The 17,093-nt window shown below is 42.2% G+C and overlaps 1 protein-coding gene across 6 annotated transcripts in view; it reads left to right on the forward strand.

Moving 5' to 3' along the window:
* Positions 1-1,838: 1,838 nt before the first annotated feature.
* syne2a (spectrin repeat containing, nuclear envelope 2a) overlaps positions 1,839-17,093 on the forward strand; it is a 204,854-nt gene continuing 189,599 nt past the window's right edge. For 4 of the 6 annotated variants that reach the window (XM_031837346.1, XM_020496695.2, XM_031837349.1 and 1 more), the window contains exons 1-11: positions 1,840-2,179; positions 2,674-2,735; positions 6,032-6,127; positions 8,890-8,967; positions 9,807-9,899; positions 11,352-11,563; positions 11,734-11,933; positions 12,289-12,395; positions 15,929-16,018; positions 16,232-16,345; positions 16,789-16,926. In XM_031837346.1, coding sequence (XP_031693206.1) covers positions 2,125-2,179; positions 2,674-2,735; positions 6,032-6,127; positions 8,890-8,967; positions 9,807-9,899; positions 11,352-11,563; positions 11,734-11,933; positions 12,289-12,395; positions 15,929-16,018; positions 16,232-16,345; positions 16,789-16,926 — 1,245 coding nt within the window. In that variant the 5' untranslated portion in view covers positions 1,840-2,124. Of the gene's footprint in view, positions 2,180-2,673; positions 2,736-6,031; positions 6,128-8,889; positions 8,968-9,806; positions 9,900-11,351; positions 11,564-11,733; positions 11,934-12,288; positions 12,396-15,928; positions 16,019-16,231; positions 16,346-16,788; positions 16,927-17,093 lie in introns of all 6 variants that reach the window. The other 2 variants (XM_031837347.1, XM_031837348.1) reach the window with 2 other exon arrangements.

Raw genomic sequence — 17,093 nt, forward strand, 5'->3', positions numbered from 1 at the left:
TGCAGTTTAAAAGTTTCAAAAAATAACGAGCATGATTCCGTATGAGTTATTTCATAGTTTTGATGTGTTCTCTATTATTTTACAATGTAGAAAATTGTAAAAATAAAGAAAATCCCTTGAAATAATAGGTGTGTCTAAACTTTCACTGGTACTGCATAACAAGGCAATTTGAAATGCCAGACGGTGTACCGATCGTCGTAGGTGGAAGAAGGAGAGGACCAAGGTGCAGCATGGTAAGTGTTCATGTTGTAAAACGAGGAATAACGAGACCGAAACAGTTCTGTCAGATGATACAGAAAACGACCACATCACACCCTGACCAAACTAAAAATAGAAACATACAAAGCAATCTACAGTCAGGGCGGGACAGACAGGCTCATTTGTCTAACTTGATCAGTATAACTTGACAGCACTCTTCTCGGCCATTGATGGCCTGATAAATCCTACCCCCGCAAATGTATGTGAACTTTCCTCCACATCTAAATGGGATGAGTTTGCGACATATTTCAGAGATAAAAGAACACACGTTAGGCTGGGTATCAGTCAAGTAAGACCTGATGAGAAGTTTGATATGTGTCCTAGCCTACCACGCAAAGGCACTATGGATCTATTTTCCCTGGTTGATACAGACGTGCTCAGGAAAGTGATATCACAACTTAAGCATTCTACCTGCCTTCTTGAACATATTCCCTCCACCTTCTGAAGAATTGCGAGTGATTGTTATCACTCCCTGTTCACAGGCACTTTCCCCACTGCACTAAGAAAACTGCTATGGTGAAACCCTTTCTGAAGAAAAGTATTCTAGATTCTTCAGCTCTTAGATATTTTCAGCCAATCTCCAACCTTCCATTCTTAAGCAAAATGTAAATTTCTGTGTCACCAGAGGATTTTAGCTCTACGGATAAATTATTAGACCGTATTAGTGATTTAAATACTTGGATGGATCACAACTTCCTTCAGCGAAATCAAGACAAGACCGAGGTACTTATAGTTGGAGCCAAACCACAGAGAGAGAATCTGGCCGCACATTTTAATTCACGGGCAATAAAGGTGTTATTTTAGATTCTGAACTTAATTTCAAATTGCACGTTAGGAATGTGACCAAAATAGCTTTTACCACCTGAGGAACATTGCCAAGGTGCGGCCGTTTCTCTCTCAGACTGCTACAGAGAGGCTTGACTACTGTAATGCTCTCCTGTCTGGTCTACCCAAGAAAGCCATTGGCAAAACATACTGGTTTTAAGTTTTCTGCACTGACTGCCTGTGAGTTTAAGAATTCATTTTAAGATTCTTCTATTGGTTTTTAAATCAATCCGTGATTGTACACCCCAATACATGTCAGACATGCTTTTCATTTATATACCCAGTAGGTCCCTCAGGTCCCCTGGTACTGGCCTTTTAACTATCCTAAAGCCTAGGGCCAAGAGGTATGGAGAGGCAGCCTTTAGTTACTTTGCTCCCTGACTCTGGAATAGCCTGCCAGAGAACCTCAGGGGTGCTGAAACTGTGGATATATTTAGTATTTCAGTTTTTATTGTTATTATTTTGTTTTTTATCCTCATATGTTTGTTGTGTAGTAATATTTGTTTTTCCTGTGAAGCACATTGCATTGCATTCCATGTCTGAAATGTGCTGTATAAATTAATCTTGATTTGATTTGTGTGTCTGCGTCTGCGTGAGAGAGCGAGAGAAAGCTGTCTTGGAGCCTGTCCTGTCATGTAGCACTAAGGTGCAGTCTTTTGGCCCTGTCAACCCTTTTTGCCGATGTGCGTGTGGGTGGTGTGTGTGTGTCTTTACATTTTTTTGGATCCTGTCCCGTCATGTATCATGAACACCTTGGCCAGATCCCAGACCCAAAGCTGTCTCTAGCTATCCTTAATTAGCACAGGAAGAAACCTTGCCCCACTGTAAGGAATGGTCTGAAGATAACCTGTCGGCAACCACAGAGAAAGAGAGGGAGGGAGAGAGAGCAGGAATGAGAGAGAGATATTTTGAGTTGTAAGTGGAGTTTCGTGTCTGGTCATCATACTCTGATACTCAAGGAGCGAGGCAGAGAAGAGAGAGACAGACAGACAGACCGAGTGGAGTTTTGTGTCTGGTCATGATCCACTGGGCGGCTTAAGAATGGAGGGTCAACAATCTGAAATGGAGGTAGAGGTCCCTGAATACTCTGACTTTGGTAAGTGTAGCCTGAACGGTCGCATACCAATTTGGGTAGCAGTTGTCTAAAGAGCTTTTATGTGTGTTTTTCAGTCTATTTCTGTGAAAGTTATATGGATATTGCATGCATCATATGCATTGGAGAATTTCTGACTGATTCATTCATGTTCATAGTGATTTCACTGATGAACGCATCACACTCGAAGTGTGAACAAGACATACTGTAACACAGTAAATTTATGCTATTTATTAATATATTTCTGCAATATTGACCCTTTTCTTCTATGTTGGAACAAATAACTAATTTCAAATGATTCTTGACTCTTGGGCCAATGTATTCTCTAGCCACCAGTTGTACCACCCATTGTATGTATCCCAAATGGCACCCTATTCCCTACATACCGCACTACTTTTGACCAGAGTCTCATGGGTCTGGTAAAAAGTACTGCACTATAAATAGGGTGCCATTTGGGATGCAGGTTATGTAATGTAGCACCTTTCTTTTCCCAATAGTGGAGCAAGAACAGATTCAGAAGAGAACCTTTACCAACTGGATCAATGCTCAGCTATCTAAGGTGAGTCTAAAGATGGAAAGTCCAGTGTGTGTGTGCATGCGTGCTTGTGTCTGTGCATGCATGTGTGTGTCAGGCAACATCAGTCTAAACTGTATAGCAACATTACATCACATGCAATTGAAGTTGGAACTTTACATACACCTTAGCTAAATACATTTAAACTTAGTTTTTCACAATTCCTGACATTTAATCCTTGTAAAAAAAATCCCTGTTTTAGGTCAGTTAGGATCACCACTTTATTTTAAGAATCTGAAATGTCAGAATAATAGCAGAGAGAATGATTTATTTCAGCTATTTCTTTCATCACATTCCCAGTGGGTCCGAAGTGTACATACACTCAATTAGTATTTGGTAGCATTGCCTTTGAATTGTTTAACTTGGGTCAAATGTTTCGGGTAGCCTTCCACAATAAGTTGGGTGACTTTTGGCCCATTCCTCCTGACAGAGCTGGTATAACTAAGTCAGGTTTGTAAGCCTCCTTGCTCGCACACGCTTTTTCAGTTCTGCCCACACATTTTATATAGGGTTGAGGTCAGGGCTTTGTGATGGCCACTCCAATACCTTGACTTTGTTGTCCTTAAGTCATTTTGCCACAACTTTGGAAGTATGCTTGGAGTCATTGTCCATTTGGAAGACCCATTTGCGACCAAGCTTTAACTTCCTGCCTGACTGATGTCTTGAGATTGTTGCTTCAATATATCCACATAATCTTCTATCCTCATGATGCAATCTATTTTGTGTAGTGCACCAGTCCCTCCTGCAGCAAAGCAACCCCCACAACATGATGCTGCCTCCCCCGTGCTTAAGGTTCGGATGGTGTTCTTCGGGTTGCAAGCCTCCCCCTTTTTCCTCCAAACATAACGATGGTCATTATGGCCAATCGGTTCTATTTTTGTTTCATCAGACAAGACGACTTTTCTCCAAAATGTATGATCTTTGTCCCCATGTGCAGTTGCAAACCGTAGTCTGTCTTTTTTATGGTTGTTTTGGAGCAGTGTCTTCTTCCTTGCTGAGTGGCCTTTCAGATTATGTTCATATAGGACTTGTTTTACTGTGGATATAGATACTTTTGTACCTGCTTCCTCCAGCATCTTCACAAGGTCCTTTGCTGTTGTTCTGGGATTGGTTTGCACTTTTCACAACAAATTACGTTCATCACGAGGAGACAGAACGTGTCTCCTTCCTGAGCGGTATGACGGCTGCGTGGTCCCATGGTGTTTATACTTAAATACTACTGTTTGTACAGATGAACGTGGTACCTTCAGGCGTTTGGAAATTTCTCCCAAGGATGAACCAGACTTGTGGAGGTTTAACTTTTTTTTCCTGAGGTATTGGCTGATTTCTTTTGATTTCCCCATGATGTCAAGCATAGAGGCACTGAGTTTGAAGGTAGGCCTTGAAATACATCCACAGGTACACCTCCAGTTGACTCAAATTATGTAAATTAACCTATCAGAAGCTTCAAAAGCCATGACATCATTTTCCAAGCTGTTTAAAGGCAGTCAACTTAGTGTTATCACAACTCCAGTGGGAGTGGGATACAGTGTATTATAAGTGAAATAATCTGTCTGTAAAGAATTGTTGGAAAAATTACTTGTGTCGTGCACAAAGTAGATGTCCTAACTGACTTGTCAAAACTATAGTTTGTTAACAAGAAATTTGTGGAGTGGTTGAAAAACGAGTTTTAATGACTTCAACCTAAGTGTATGTAAACTTCCGACTTCAACTGTATATTGTTGCCTGGACAGATATAACTTGTATAGGTTTAAGTTATGAACGTAAGAAGAGAGAAGAGAGACACAGATATCTGGAGAGAAATCGTCACAGCTTTCCCTTCCATTGGACTTTCGAAGAGACACTTTTCAACTGAAACATGCTATTTTAAGAGGGATAACCTCACCACTCTCATTTGCAATGCTATTTTAAGATGGATAACCTCACCACTCTCATCTGCAATGCCCTGTCCAAACTTAACCGGTAGCACCACTCGTAAAACATCCCACGTATAGTCTCTACATGATGCTGTCATGAGTGTCATATACTAGACCTTTATTACCATTCTGTGAGGCCAGCATGCAAGATGCACACGAGACAGCCACGGTTTGGCACAAAGCCAACTTAATAATCTTCTGTAGATAATTGTTACTGTCATGAGACTACAAAGACACTTCTTGTCAGATCGGTTACTAAAAACTGAAATCAGCTGTCATTACTGTCGAAGGCTTCCATCACTCCGATGTTTTCAGGTTAAAAACATGAGACCTGTGTGGTCCTGAGCTTAGTATCCCAGACTCCGGCAAACATGTATATCAGAGAAGGGTTTGAATCTGACCCACTGCCCCTCTGACTCACAATATCTCCCATCTTTCCTGTTTCCTCTTCACTGTCCTATCTTAATAAATACATAAAAACCCTCCCCCACAGAAATATATTAAGTATATATACAAAACACATATATATATATATAATTTCTCCCCAGAGGCGCAACTCGTTTAAAAAAATATATATTTTAAACGAGTCACGCCTCTGGGGAGAAGTTGTTAAATCTCTCACTGCACGGAGCTCTGTGACTTGCCTTCACTGTTGTGACGGGCTCATTAGGACATTAGCACTACTAGACAAATGCTGACTCATTGCACAGTGAAGTGAAGGGGGAGGTTGTACGACAGGGGGCTAAAGTATTAATAGAGCCTGGGCAGTGGAGCAGGCTAGCAGGTTGTAAGGTGAGCCGACCCCGCTTCCCACCACCCCTCCCACATCCACGTTGCTCAGCACCAGATTCCAACTACTTCAGTCTCTCATTATAAAAGTGATAACCTGTGATCTATTATATCTTATTACCTCTGTAACAAGACCTATATACTCAAGGCATCTTCACTGATTTAAACTTTTCTGTAGCTTGTATAGAATTATAAACTGGGTGGTTCTAGCCTGGAAAATGCTGATTGGCTGAAAGTCATGGTATCAGACTGTATACCACTAGTATGACAAAACATTTAGTTTTACTGCTCTAAATACGTTGATAACCAGTTTATAATACAACCCCTCCTTCACTTCACTGTGCAATAAATATAATTTTCTCCAATATGATATCATGTAGGTTCATTGATGTGTTTATAAAAAGTTTGAATAGCATGAAGAGGTAGTGGGTTTTCAGCATCTCTTGTAATATTTCGGATCAGCCAATCTGAGCCTAGCTAACAATGATCATGAAGTTGTCTATCCACCCAAGTCATCATATGAGTTACAGTACCTCATGGATTATAATAGAGATGTTGTTCTTTGTGTTGTCCCAGAGGAGCCCTCCCACAACAGTGCTGGACCTGTTCTCTGACCTTAGAGATGGCGCTCGCCTCCTTGACCTGCTCGAGGTGATGAGCGGCCAGCGCATGGTGAGTGACCCCCCCATGAAAGGGTTAAGTTTAGGGTTAGGATAGGGGTCAGGCTTAGGGTTAAGGTTGGGGTTAGTGGTAGGGATGTAACGATTCACCATTACACATCGGTGCTCGTTTCAAATGTTTAAGATACGAGTGCATCTCTCTGTAGCATGCATCGATCAGAAAATAGATTCAAACATTATAAATTGCTGGTTCAGTAACATTCTTTGCTAAAATTACTTTCTTTCTACCCTCCGAAAATACCTCTCTTCTTTTGCTGACAATTGTGTCCTCTTCTTCAGTGTCGAACTAAGCGTGTAATTATGTTGACAGTCATTGATTGACATGTTATTTTCCAGATCAAACAACCCTAGGCAATATCAGTAGCCTAGTAAAATTGCTTGCGCTGACCAATGAGAGGTAGGCCTATTCCTGATCTGGCACATCTGCACGTCACCTTCAGCATTCAAATGTTTGTTAAATGGCTTGTGCAATATGAGGCTTTATTATAGTTGAGTGACAACCAATGTCATTTGCTAGGTAATTCTTTCTTCACATTTTCAAACAGTACATTTTTTTCACAACGGGGCTATACATTTGGGTGAGGTTATTTTCTCTCATGAGTAGCCTTGTTTCACTGCCCCCCCCCCCCCCCCCCCACACACACACACACACATTTTTTTTTTTTTACCACTTAACCAACGTTCAGCTAAATAACAACACGATGTCAAATACAGGTAGCCTAGTCAAATGATTAACATCCAATCATATTAACCGTTTTTCTCGCGTGGGAAACCTTCACTCTTGCGCAGACATTTAGAAACGAAACATGACAATTTGATAAATAAGCCACAGGAGTTTTTTGAGCGAGAATTAAGACGACTTTTGAATATTAAGACGTATAAAACCATCAGATGCCATTAATAAGAAAGGTCTAGAAGCGTCTTATATGGTGAGCTACCGAGTGGCTAGGACAGGCAAACCCCATACTATTGTGGAGGACTTAATTCTTCCTGCTGCCGTGGATATGGCTGGGACAATAATGGGGGAAAAGGCCCAAAAAATACACAGACAATGCCTTCATCAAACAACGCTGTTTCACGACGCATCAGTGACATGGCAGGAGATGTTTTGAAACAATTACTACTTCACATACGAGCTAGTGATTTATATGCGTTACAGCAGATGAGTCAACAGACGTGGTGGGCCTGGCACAGCTCCTGGTATATGTCCGTTACGTTTATGGGGGGTCAATGGAAACCAGGACAACATGAGAGGATATTTTTTAAGTACTGGACAGCTTTGTGACATCAAATGGACTTTGGCGGTCAAGATGTGTTGGTATCTGTACTGATAGCGCAAAAGCCATGACAGGGAGACATAGTGGAGTGGTAGGCGCGTGCAAGCAGTTGCTCCCGATGCCACTTGGGTACACTGCAGCATCCACGAAGAGGCTCTTGCTGTCAAGGGAATGCCTGACAGCTTGAAAGACGTTTTGGACACTACAGTGAAAATAGTAACTTTCTTAAAGCAAGGCTCCTGAACTCTCGTGTAATTTCTGCATTATGCAACGATATGGGCAGCGACCATGTAACGCTTTTACAACATACAAAACTCTGCTGGTTGTGCAACAAGCGGTTCTGTGAAAATTGAATTTAATCAGAAGCCACTGCCAGATTTCTGGAAAGGGCTGCGCTCAGAGTTTCCTGCCTTGGCAAATCGCGCTGTTAAGACACGGATGCCCATTGCAACCACATACCTATGTGAGAGTGGATTCTCGGGCCTCACTAGCATCTTATGTTTTACCTCTTAAGGATTCCTGTATCGTGTCGGAGCCCATGGAACTAGATACATATCAAATCATCTTGAAAGGGAAAGAAGCACATTCCTAGTGAGTGGATAGTTAGTTGAAATGACAGTTGAACATCTACAAACCATTGACAGTATTTGGACTATCCAAAATACAGTGATAGCAGATTTGTATTATTTTATTTATACATTTTATAAATGTAACCTTTAAATAAGGGATCCCTTTTTTCGAGGGAGACCTGGCAGCTTACAGTACAATTCATGAAGTCATCGTACATGGTAAAGTGGACAAGAAGGTAGCCCTTACACTACAAGGGACATCCAGTAACAGTCCTGAGAGGCTGTAGCACTACTGACTTTCACTGGCCCTGTATGGCTCAGTTGGTAGAGCATAGCAATTGCAACACCATGATTGTGGGTTTGATTCCCACTGGGGCCACCCATAGGGAAATATATTCACTCATGACTAAGTTGCTTTGGATGAAAGTGTCTGCTAAATTGAATATATTATTGTCTGAGTTCCAGGCTGGCTACGTTGCAGTCTTAAAAGTGCACTAACTGCAGTCGACTGTGGTATTTTGGACACAGTCATTTCAGAATAACTGCAGTGTACTGCAGTTGAAATGCAGTTATACTGCACTCTAATAACAGCAGTTACACTGCATAATTACAGCAGTAAAAGAAAATGTCATTTTGGACTTAGTATCTGAAACATACTGCAGTTATACTGCACTTACCCTGCCGGGATAGGTGATATCAGCTAATCATATAATATAACAATCGGTGCCTGACTGTGTAGTCGATTAACTGGTATGCAATCATTTGTTGATCCACGTTGCACGACTGCAATGTAGTCGGCCTGGAACGCAACCGATCTTTCCTTCTAATTCGGGACTGATTCACTCCGGGTCGGGGATACAGGTTGTTTTGGGATTCAGGGAACATGTTGATTTTTTTTTCTCCCACAGAAACGGGAGAGGGGCCACGGGTTTTTCCAGCACAGGGGTAACATTCAGACGGCCTTGGACTTCCTCAAGAAGAAATCAGTAAGAGCGGATGTATGAGTGTGAGAAGAATCTGATTAGGCAGAGAAATTATGCCAAATGAATGATACATTTTATAAATACAATAATACATTAGATGTTTTTTTTACCCCAATTTCATGGTATCCAATTGTTAGTAAGTACTATCTTGTCTCATCGCTGCAACTCCCGTACGGGCTCGGGAGAGACGAAGGTTGAAAGTCATGCGTCCTCCGATACACAACCCAACCAAGCCGCACTGCTTCTTAACACAGCGCGCATCCAACCCGGAAGCCAGCCGCACCAATGTGGCGGAGGAAACACCGTGCACCTGGCAACCTTGGTTAGCGTGGTGCACGATGAGACAAGGATATCGCTACCAGCCAACGGTCGCCCCACGGACCTCCCGGTCACGGCCGGTTACGACAGAGCCCGGGCACGAACCCAGTCTCTGGTGGCACAGCTGGCGCTGCAGTACAGCGCCCTTAACCACTGCGCCACCCGGGAGGCCCCATTTGATATTTTCTTAGTGTTTTGATCGGCGAAAGCATATAGCAATCGCAACAAGAAACAATCATTCATATTTAAGCTAAATAATGTAAGTGCCTTTCGTGAATTAACACTTGCACTTGACTCTTTTCCCGCTTACTAGCTCTGACTTTGCTGATAACTACTTTATTGAAAAAAATGTACTTACTGTGACTGTGACATGTGGTTGTCCCACCTAGCTGTTTTAAAATGAACGCACTAGCTGTAAGTCGCTCTGAATAAGAGCATCTGCTAAATGACTCAAATGTACATGTAAAATGGTGTGTCAGGGGTTGGCTTGTTCTAATAACATACCTCTGTTAACCCAAACCCAGGTTAAACTGGTGAACATCAACATCCCAGACATCATCGACGGACGCCCCTCCATCATCCTGGGCCTTATATGGACCGTCATCCTCCACTGTCACGTGGGTGTCTGCACAGTTTAGCCCATGACACACTCTTTTCACACTTATCAGGCTGAAGCCAAACAGAGATGTAGAAAAAACATGCATTCATCATATTCAGTTTCTGTCTGTCAAAAACTCATGTCAACTAGTTTTGGACTAGTTGCATACACACAAAAGCAGACAGACAATAATCTCTGTTGTCCATTAACCGTCAACGGATGACCCCCTTTGAAAAACTATTTGCTCAATTTGTAATTTGTTGGACAAGAATCTCTGTGTGGCCATACCCTCATGCCGAACCACACTGTTCTGTGCTGGCTTGGATATTTTCTTTTCACATGGTCCTTTCCAGCACTTTTCCAGCAACTGTGGTGGATGTGTAACTAGGCCAGCGCACTACAGGTCAGCTTGATTTGGCTCAGCTCAGTATTGTGAAAAGGCCCTTGTTGAAGAATTCTCACATTCAAAGATAACCAATATAATGTTGCATACGAGCAATGTTTTGCACTGTGCATTCAATAGTTAGTTTAAATGTGGATGCAATGATATTATCAATCTTATTGCTCAACATAATATGACAGTGGACTAACTACTGTACATTGGCATGGCTATTCATGCTATATTGTCTAGCATTTCAATATACTATATATCGTTTATAGATTACTTAAGAAATGTCCAGAGACCAGTGATTGTACTGTGTGGTGATTAGCACAAAAGCTTAATTCACATGAAAAATGTGAACATTTAGTTTGCCATTTTTATAAATATTTCAAAAATGAAACATCCTGTAACAATGTGAGTTCCCGCAAAACCCTTCTTTTCTGACCATGTTGTTTTTAATATCAGGGATATAATGGCTAGATAATACAGTATTACATTACAGAACACACCCTTTGTCATTGATGTGTTCTGTCTCTTTAACCACACCTATGGCTTCAATGGCCTCAAAGTACAAGAGACGCTCCATTCATGTAGTGTAGATGAACCCTGGGAAATAGACTTTGCATTTAATTTCTGCTCAGGAACAATGCTGAATATAACAGCGTACAGGAGTGTTCTCAGTCAGTTTGGTTCTATAGAGAAGGACAGAAGAGGGAGGATTTTTTTGTTTAGAGACTCCAGGGAGGTAGTGTGGGGTGGCTATATGTCATTTTGAAATTGAAATGCGACAGTACATTCAAGGTGGTCTGATTAGTAGGGCCAGATGAATGACCCTGGTTTATAAAATCTGTTTATAAAGCCCTTTTTACATCCGGCACAAGTGTGTTCACATTAACCTGACCTAGATCCCAAAGAGCAAGGAGAAGCAGATGCACAGTGGCCTGGAATAAATACCTAGGAAAAAAATAAACACTGTTAGAGATTGGCTATTAAAATACAATGTAAACTACTTTATTTTGAGGAAAGTACTCTCTTCCAATGCAAATCAGTGTTCCTCAATATTCAGTCGCTATCTGCTTTGTGTCCCAGATTGAGGAGCTGGCCAGCACACTGTCTTTCAGCTCACGCCACTCTTCCCTGGACTCCCTGGCCAGTCTGGACTCTCGCTCCAGTAGCCCTGCCCTGGGAAGCCCAACCCCGGGTAGTCCTGCCCCTCGCGGGCGAGCTTCGCCCCTCCACACCCGCTTCCGCGTATCGGCCAAGAAGGCCCTGCTGATGTGGGTCCGAGACCAGTGCCAAAGGTGGGTTCCACTTGCATGCATTTGTACAACAGACACAGACATAAACAGACACACACGAACACCACCATGCATGATTTATTAGTTTTCTTTCTCTTTTTTATTTACTTATTTATTTATTTATTATTATTGCCTCTCTCTCTCTCTCTCCAATCCTACTTCTGTCCTGCCAGAGCTGACTGCTCCCTCAGTGTCAAGGACTTTAAATGCAGCTGGCGTAGTGGGATGGCATTCCTGGGCATCCTGTGTTCTCTGAGACCAGACCTGGTGGACTTAACTCAGGCCCAGTCTAGAAGCAACCAGCAGAACTTGGAGGAGGCCTTCCGTCTGGCTGAGCAGGAGCTACACATCCCCCGTCTGCTGGAGCCCCAGGGTGAGGACCAGTCCATATTAAATAAAACAAGAAAACTTGAAATAGTGCCGGAGTCTGGTTGAACTGTAATACTACTGACACCGGACGATGCATACCCCCTGGCGACGGGGGTTCGAGTTTCAAATCAACCAACCCTGTCGGTGCCCTTCTTCTCTCTGCCCGGTCTAGATATTTTTTTCCCGATCTCGGAACTCCTTTTTTTAAAAAAAATTAAAAGGAGAGGAGATAGTCGGTCTTCATAAGGTGATACCATGATGTTGACAAATAAACCAGACAATATACTGTACGTTACATGCTATACATTACATAAACATTACTATGTGAGTTTCATTGAATGTGGCTCTGTCTCTTTTAGACGTTGACGTAAAAAACCCAGACGAAAAGTCCATCATGACCTACGTGGCCCAATTCCTGCAGTATTCCAATGACCTCCCCACACCACCCGACGATGATGACCTGCAGGTCAGTGGTCACGTTCCCATTTTCCCACTCTGTGCAACCCACTTGCAGTATACTGTAGGCTAGGGGTATGCAAATCTGAGCCTGAAGGTCCGGAGTGGTGCTGTTTTTCTGTTTTACCTGATAATTAATTGCACCCACCTGGTGTCCCAGGTCAAAATCAGTCCTTGATTAGAGGGAAATAATGAAAATCAGCCAGTTGAACTGCCTTTGAGGTCCAGTTTTGAATGTGCCTGCTGTAAGCAATATCCTATTATATGCTTCAGTCATAGTGCATTGTGCTTTTCACCTATGTTATGTTTAGTTGTTAAATTAGCATAGCTGAAGCAGAGGATGTTAGACTATTGAGATGTACCCATTCTCCTGCTTTCCTGTCAATCTATCTTCCTTTGGTTCATAATTGTCTGTTTGTCTGTCCATCTGTCCTTCCTTCCGTCCGTCTGTTCCATTGACTGTATACAGTATAGTGGTCGACCGACTATGATTTTTCAATACCGATACCGATTATTGGAGGACCAAAAATCCGATCCAATTTTTTACATTTCTTTGTAATAATGATAATTACAACAATACTGAATGAACACTTATTTTAACTTAATATAATACATCAATAAAATACATTTAGCCTCAAATACATAATGAAACAATTTGGTTTAAATAATGCAAAAACAAAGTGTTGGAGAAGAAAGTAAAAATGCAATATGTGCCATGTAAGAAAGCTAATGTTTAAGTTCCTTGCTCAGAACATGAGAACATATGAAAGCTGGTGGTTCCTTTTAACATGAGTCTTCAATATTCCCAGGTAAGAAGTTTTAGTTTGTAGTTATTATAGGAATTATAGGACTATTTCTCTCTATCTATACGATTTGTATTTCATTAACCTTTTACTATTGGATGTTCTTATAGGCACTTTAGTATTGCCAGTGTAACAGTATAGCTTCCATCCCTCTCCTCGCTCCTACCTGGGCTCGAACCAGGAACACATCGACAACAGCCACCCTCGAAGCAGCGTTACCCATGCAGAGCAAGGGGAACAACCACTCCAAGTCTCAGCGCACAAAAGTGCTGTTTGAATGAATGCTTACGAGCCTGCTGGTGCCTACCATCGCTCAGTCAGACTGCTCTATCAAATCCTAGACTTAATTATAACATAATAACACACAGAAATACGAGCATTAGGTCATTAATATGGTCAAATCCGGAAACTATCATCTCGAAAACAAGACGTTTATTCTTTCAGTGAAATACGGAACCGTTCCGTATTGTATCTAAGGTGTGGCATCCATTAGTCTAAATATTCCTGTTACATTGCACAACCTTCAATGTTATGTCATAATTATGTAAAATTCTGCCCAAACTGTTGCATATACCCTGACTCTGCATGCAATGAACGCAAGAGAAGTGACACAATTTCACCTGGTTAATATTGCCTGCTAACCTGGATTTATTTTAGCTAAATATGCAGGTTTAAAAATATATACTTCTGTGTATTGATTTTAAGAAAGGCATTGGTGTTTATGGTTAGGTACAGTCGTGCAACGATTGTGCTTTTTTCACAAATGCACTTTTGTTAAATCATCCCCCGTTTGGCAAAGTTGGCTGCCTTTGTTAGGAAGAAATAGTCTTCACACAGTTCGCAACGAGCCAGGCGGCCCAAACTGCTGCATATACCCTGACTCTGTTGCAAGAGAAGTGACACATTTTCCTGAGTTAAAAGTAATGTATGTTAGCAGGCAATATTAACTAAATATGCAGGTTTAAAAATATATACTTGTGTATTGATTTTAAGAAAGACATTGATGTTTATGGTTAGGTACACGTTGGAGCAACAACAGTCCTTTTTCGCGAATGCGCACCGCATCGATTATATGCAACGCAGGACACGCTAGATAAACCAGTAATATCATCAACCATGTGTAGTTAACTAGTGATTGATTGATTGTTTTTTATAAGATAAGTTTAATGCTAGTTAGCAACTTACCTTGGCTACTTACTGCATTTGCGTAACAAGCAGGCTTCTCGTGTAGTGCAATGTAAAGCAGGTGGTTAGAGCGTTGGACTAGTTAACCATAAGGTTGCAAGATTGAATCCCCGAGCTGACAACGTAAAAATCTGTCGTTCTGCCCCTGAACAAGGCAGTTAACCCACCGTTCCTAGGCCATCATTGAAAATAAGAATGTGTTCTTAACTGACTTGCCTAGTTAAATAAAATCTATGATGACTCTACACGGATGGACCTTCATCATAGATTTAGTGTAAAATCAGTCACAGCAGCCTATTTTTTACCCTTTTTACCTTTTTCTCCCCAATTTCGTGGTATCCAATTGTTAGTAGTTACTGACTTGTCTCATCGCTACAACTCCCATATGGGCTCGGGAGAGACGAAGGTCGAGAGCCATGCATCCTCCGTAACGCAAGCCGCACTGCTTCTTAACACAGAGCGCATCCAACCCGGAAGCCAGCCGCACCAATGTGTCAGAGGAAACACCTAGGCAGCGCACACTGCACCCGGAGTCACTAGTGCGCGATGAGTCAAGGATATCCCTACCAGCCAAACTCTCCCTAACTCGGACGATGCTAAGCCAACTGTGCGTCGCCCCATGGACCTCCCGGTCGTGGCCGGTTGGGTCTCTGGTGGCACAGCTAGCACTGCGATGTAGTGCCTTAGACCACTGCGCCACCCGGGAGGCCACAGCAGCCTATTTTCAAGTTGGCCACCATTCATTTCAATGTGGAGGAACTAAATTGAAATGTCATAGACTCATCATAGATTTAGTGTAAAATCAGTCACAGCAGACTATTTTCAAATTTCATTTATTTATAGTGTAAAAGATTTATTGTAAAGTCAGTCACAGCTGCAAATGTTCAAATTTCATAGTTATCATAGATTTTGTGTAAAATCAATCACAGCAGCCTATTTTGAAGTTGGCCACCATTCATTTCAATGTGGAGGAACTGAATAGATTTTTCAAAAGGAGGCTAGAGAGGACAGAGAAGAGATACTCAAGTGACGGTGCTGGCTAGCTCAGTGCTGCCCCCTCTCATTGGGTAACTCAAGTTGAAGGTCGACCAGGCTACTAAAGCTGCCAGTACCAACTATATTATTAACTACACTTTTATTAACTATTTTTTCTGTAGGTTGATTTTTAAAATAATTAGTTCAAGGACATACATCTGGTGTATTGGGGGCAATTATTGGTGCCATGATTGTCGTCCAATTTTTTTTTATTTACATGAAAATTGCCAACAAAGATTTTTTTCAGTCACTACAATGGGGGATCCTGTTTTCTAAAAACAATGCCTGCAGTACCACAGTCGGCCTTGAACTTCCGTGGTTTCAATGAGAGGGGGCTGTCGTTCTCCCCTGGTCCATCCCTTCCGACTGTCTATCCCTTCTGCCCATCCATCTATCCATCCCTTCTTCCTTCGATCCATCCATCCAGATTCCTGCACTGTAATGTTTCTCTCATGTCTTCCTCCTCCTCTTTTTCATTTTCCTCCTCTTCTTCTCTCCTCTTGTTGGCGGGGTGGTGCAGCTGTTCACCCAGGCCCAGCCCCCCTGCCTTTCTCCTATCAATCTGCCCTCTCACTTCACCCCTGCCATCGCTGTCTCTCCCCTGCACCAGGTACACTGTGCATGCACTTATTTGGCAGCAAAAAAACTACCTAAACATTATTATAGCAGGTTTGATAGGATTCACCCCTTATGTTGGAATTCAAACTTCCACCTTTCACATTGCAATGATGTCAATGGGAGACTAAGTAAAAATGTGTGAAAGAGTGAATTGTGCATGAATGAGTGATTGATATTGCCTTCATTTGTAACGTTATGATCCCAGGCTTCACCCAATCGAAGGGCCCGGGAGGTGACCTGCTGGCTTCAACGGGCCTATCAGGAGCTGCTGGAGGTGTGGGCCTCCACGGAGAAAAAAGCCTATGCAGAGCGGTATCAGGTTAGACCTTTTTCACACTATCATGCTGTCCCAAATTTTAAGTGATAGTTCACTCAATTAGTCTTTTGTTGATTAATCCACTGTTATTGCAGTCACAATTTTTCAGCAGTCAAGTTTTCAAGGTGGAGCACTTTCACTACAAAATGCATCATCCCAGTTTATGCTCTTCTGAAAGTGCTCCATCTTGAAAACTTGACTGAAATGTCAGGCCAGCTCAGCTCACTTTTATTAACCTGAGCTGTGCTGAAACTGCTGAAATAGACAATGTGAAAGCCAGCACAGTACGGTTCAGGTCTGTATGACCATTGTGTGGCCAACCAAATGTTGAATCCGAGTCCTTCACGTGACTGCATTAGCCAACTGAGCTAAAGCCGATCTGCTAGACTCTGTCTCATATATTGTACATAATATGTTTTCCTATGGGATGTCTATGTGGGCTCCAGGCATTCCAGGCATTTGCGGTCTCCTTCAGTGAGCAGCGACGGCCAGTGATGCCCCTGTTGGGAGCCATGCGACGCTGCCCGGAGCCCAGCGAGGAGCAACGTGCCCTAAGAGCAGCCTGGGACTGCCTGGAAGAGAAGGTGAGAGAAATTCAGGAAGTAAACTGAAATTCCAAGTCAATATAATTAAAAAGGGCAACCATTTTCAAGGATTTCTCAATACATTGAAAAGGAGAAGCTATTTACTGTAAAATTGCCTCACCACAGTCACCAGTGGGAGTGTGTAGAAGTTGCCCCTGTAATACCAT

Source organism: Oncorhynchus kisutch, linkage group LG12 (genome assembly GCF_002021735.2).
Source record: "Oncorhynchus kisutch isolate 150728-3 linkage group LG12, Okis_V2, whole genome shotgun sequence".
Lineage (NCBI taxonomy): Eukaryota > Metazoa > Chordata > Actinopteri > Salmoniformes > Salmonidae > Oncorhynchus > Oncorhynchus kisutch.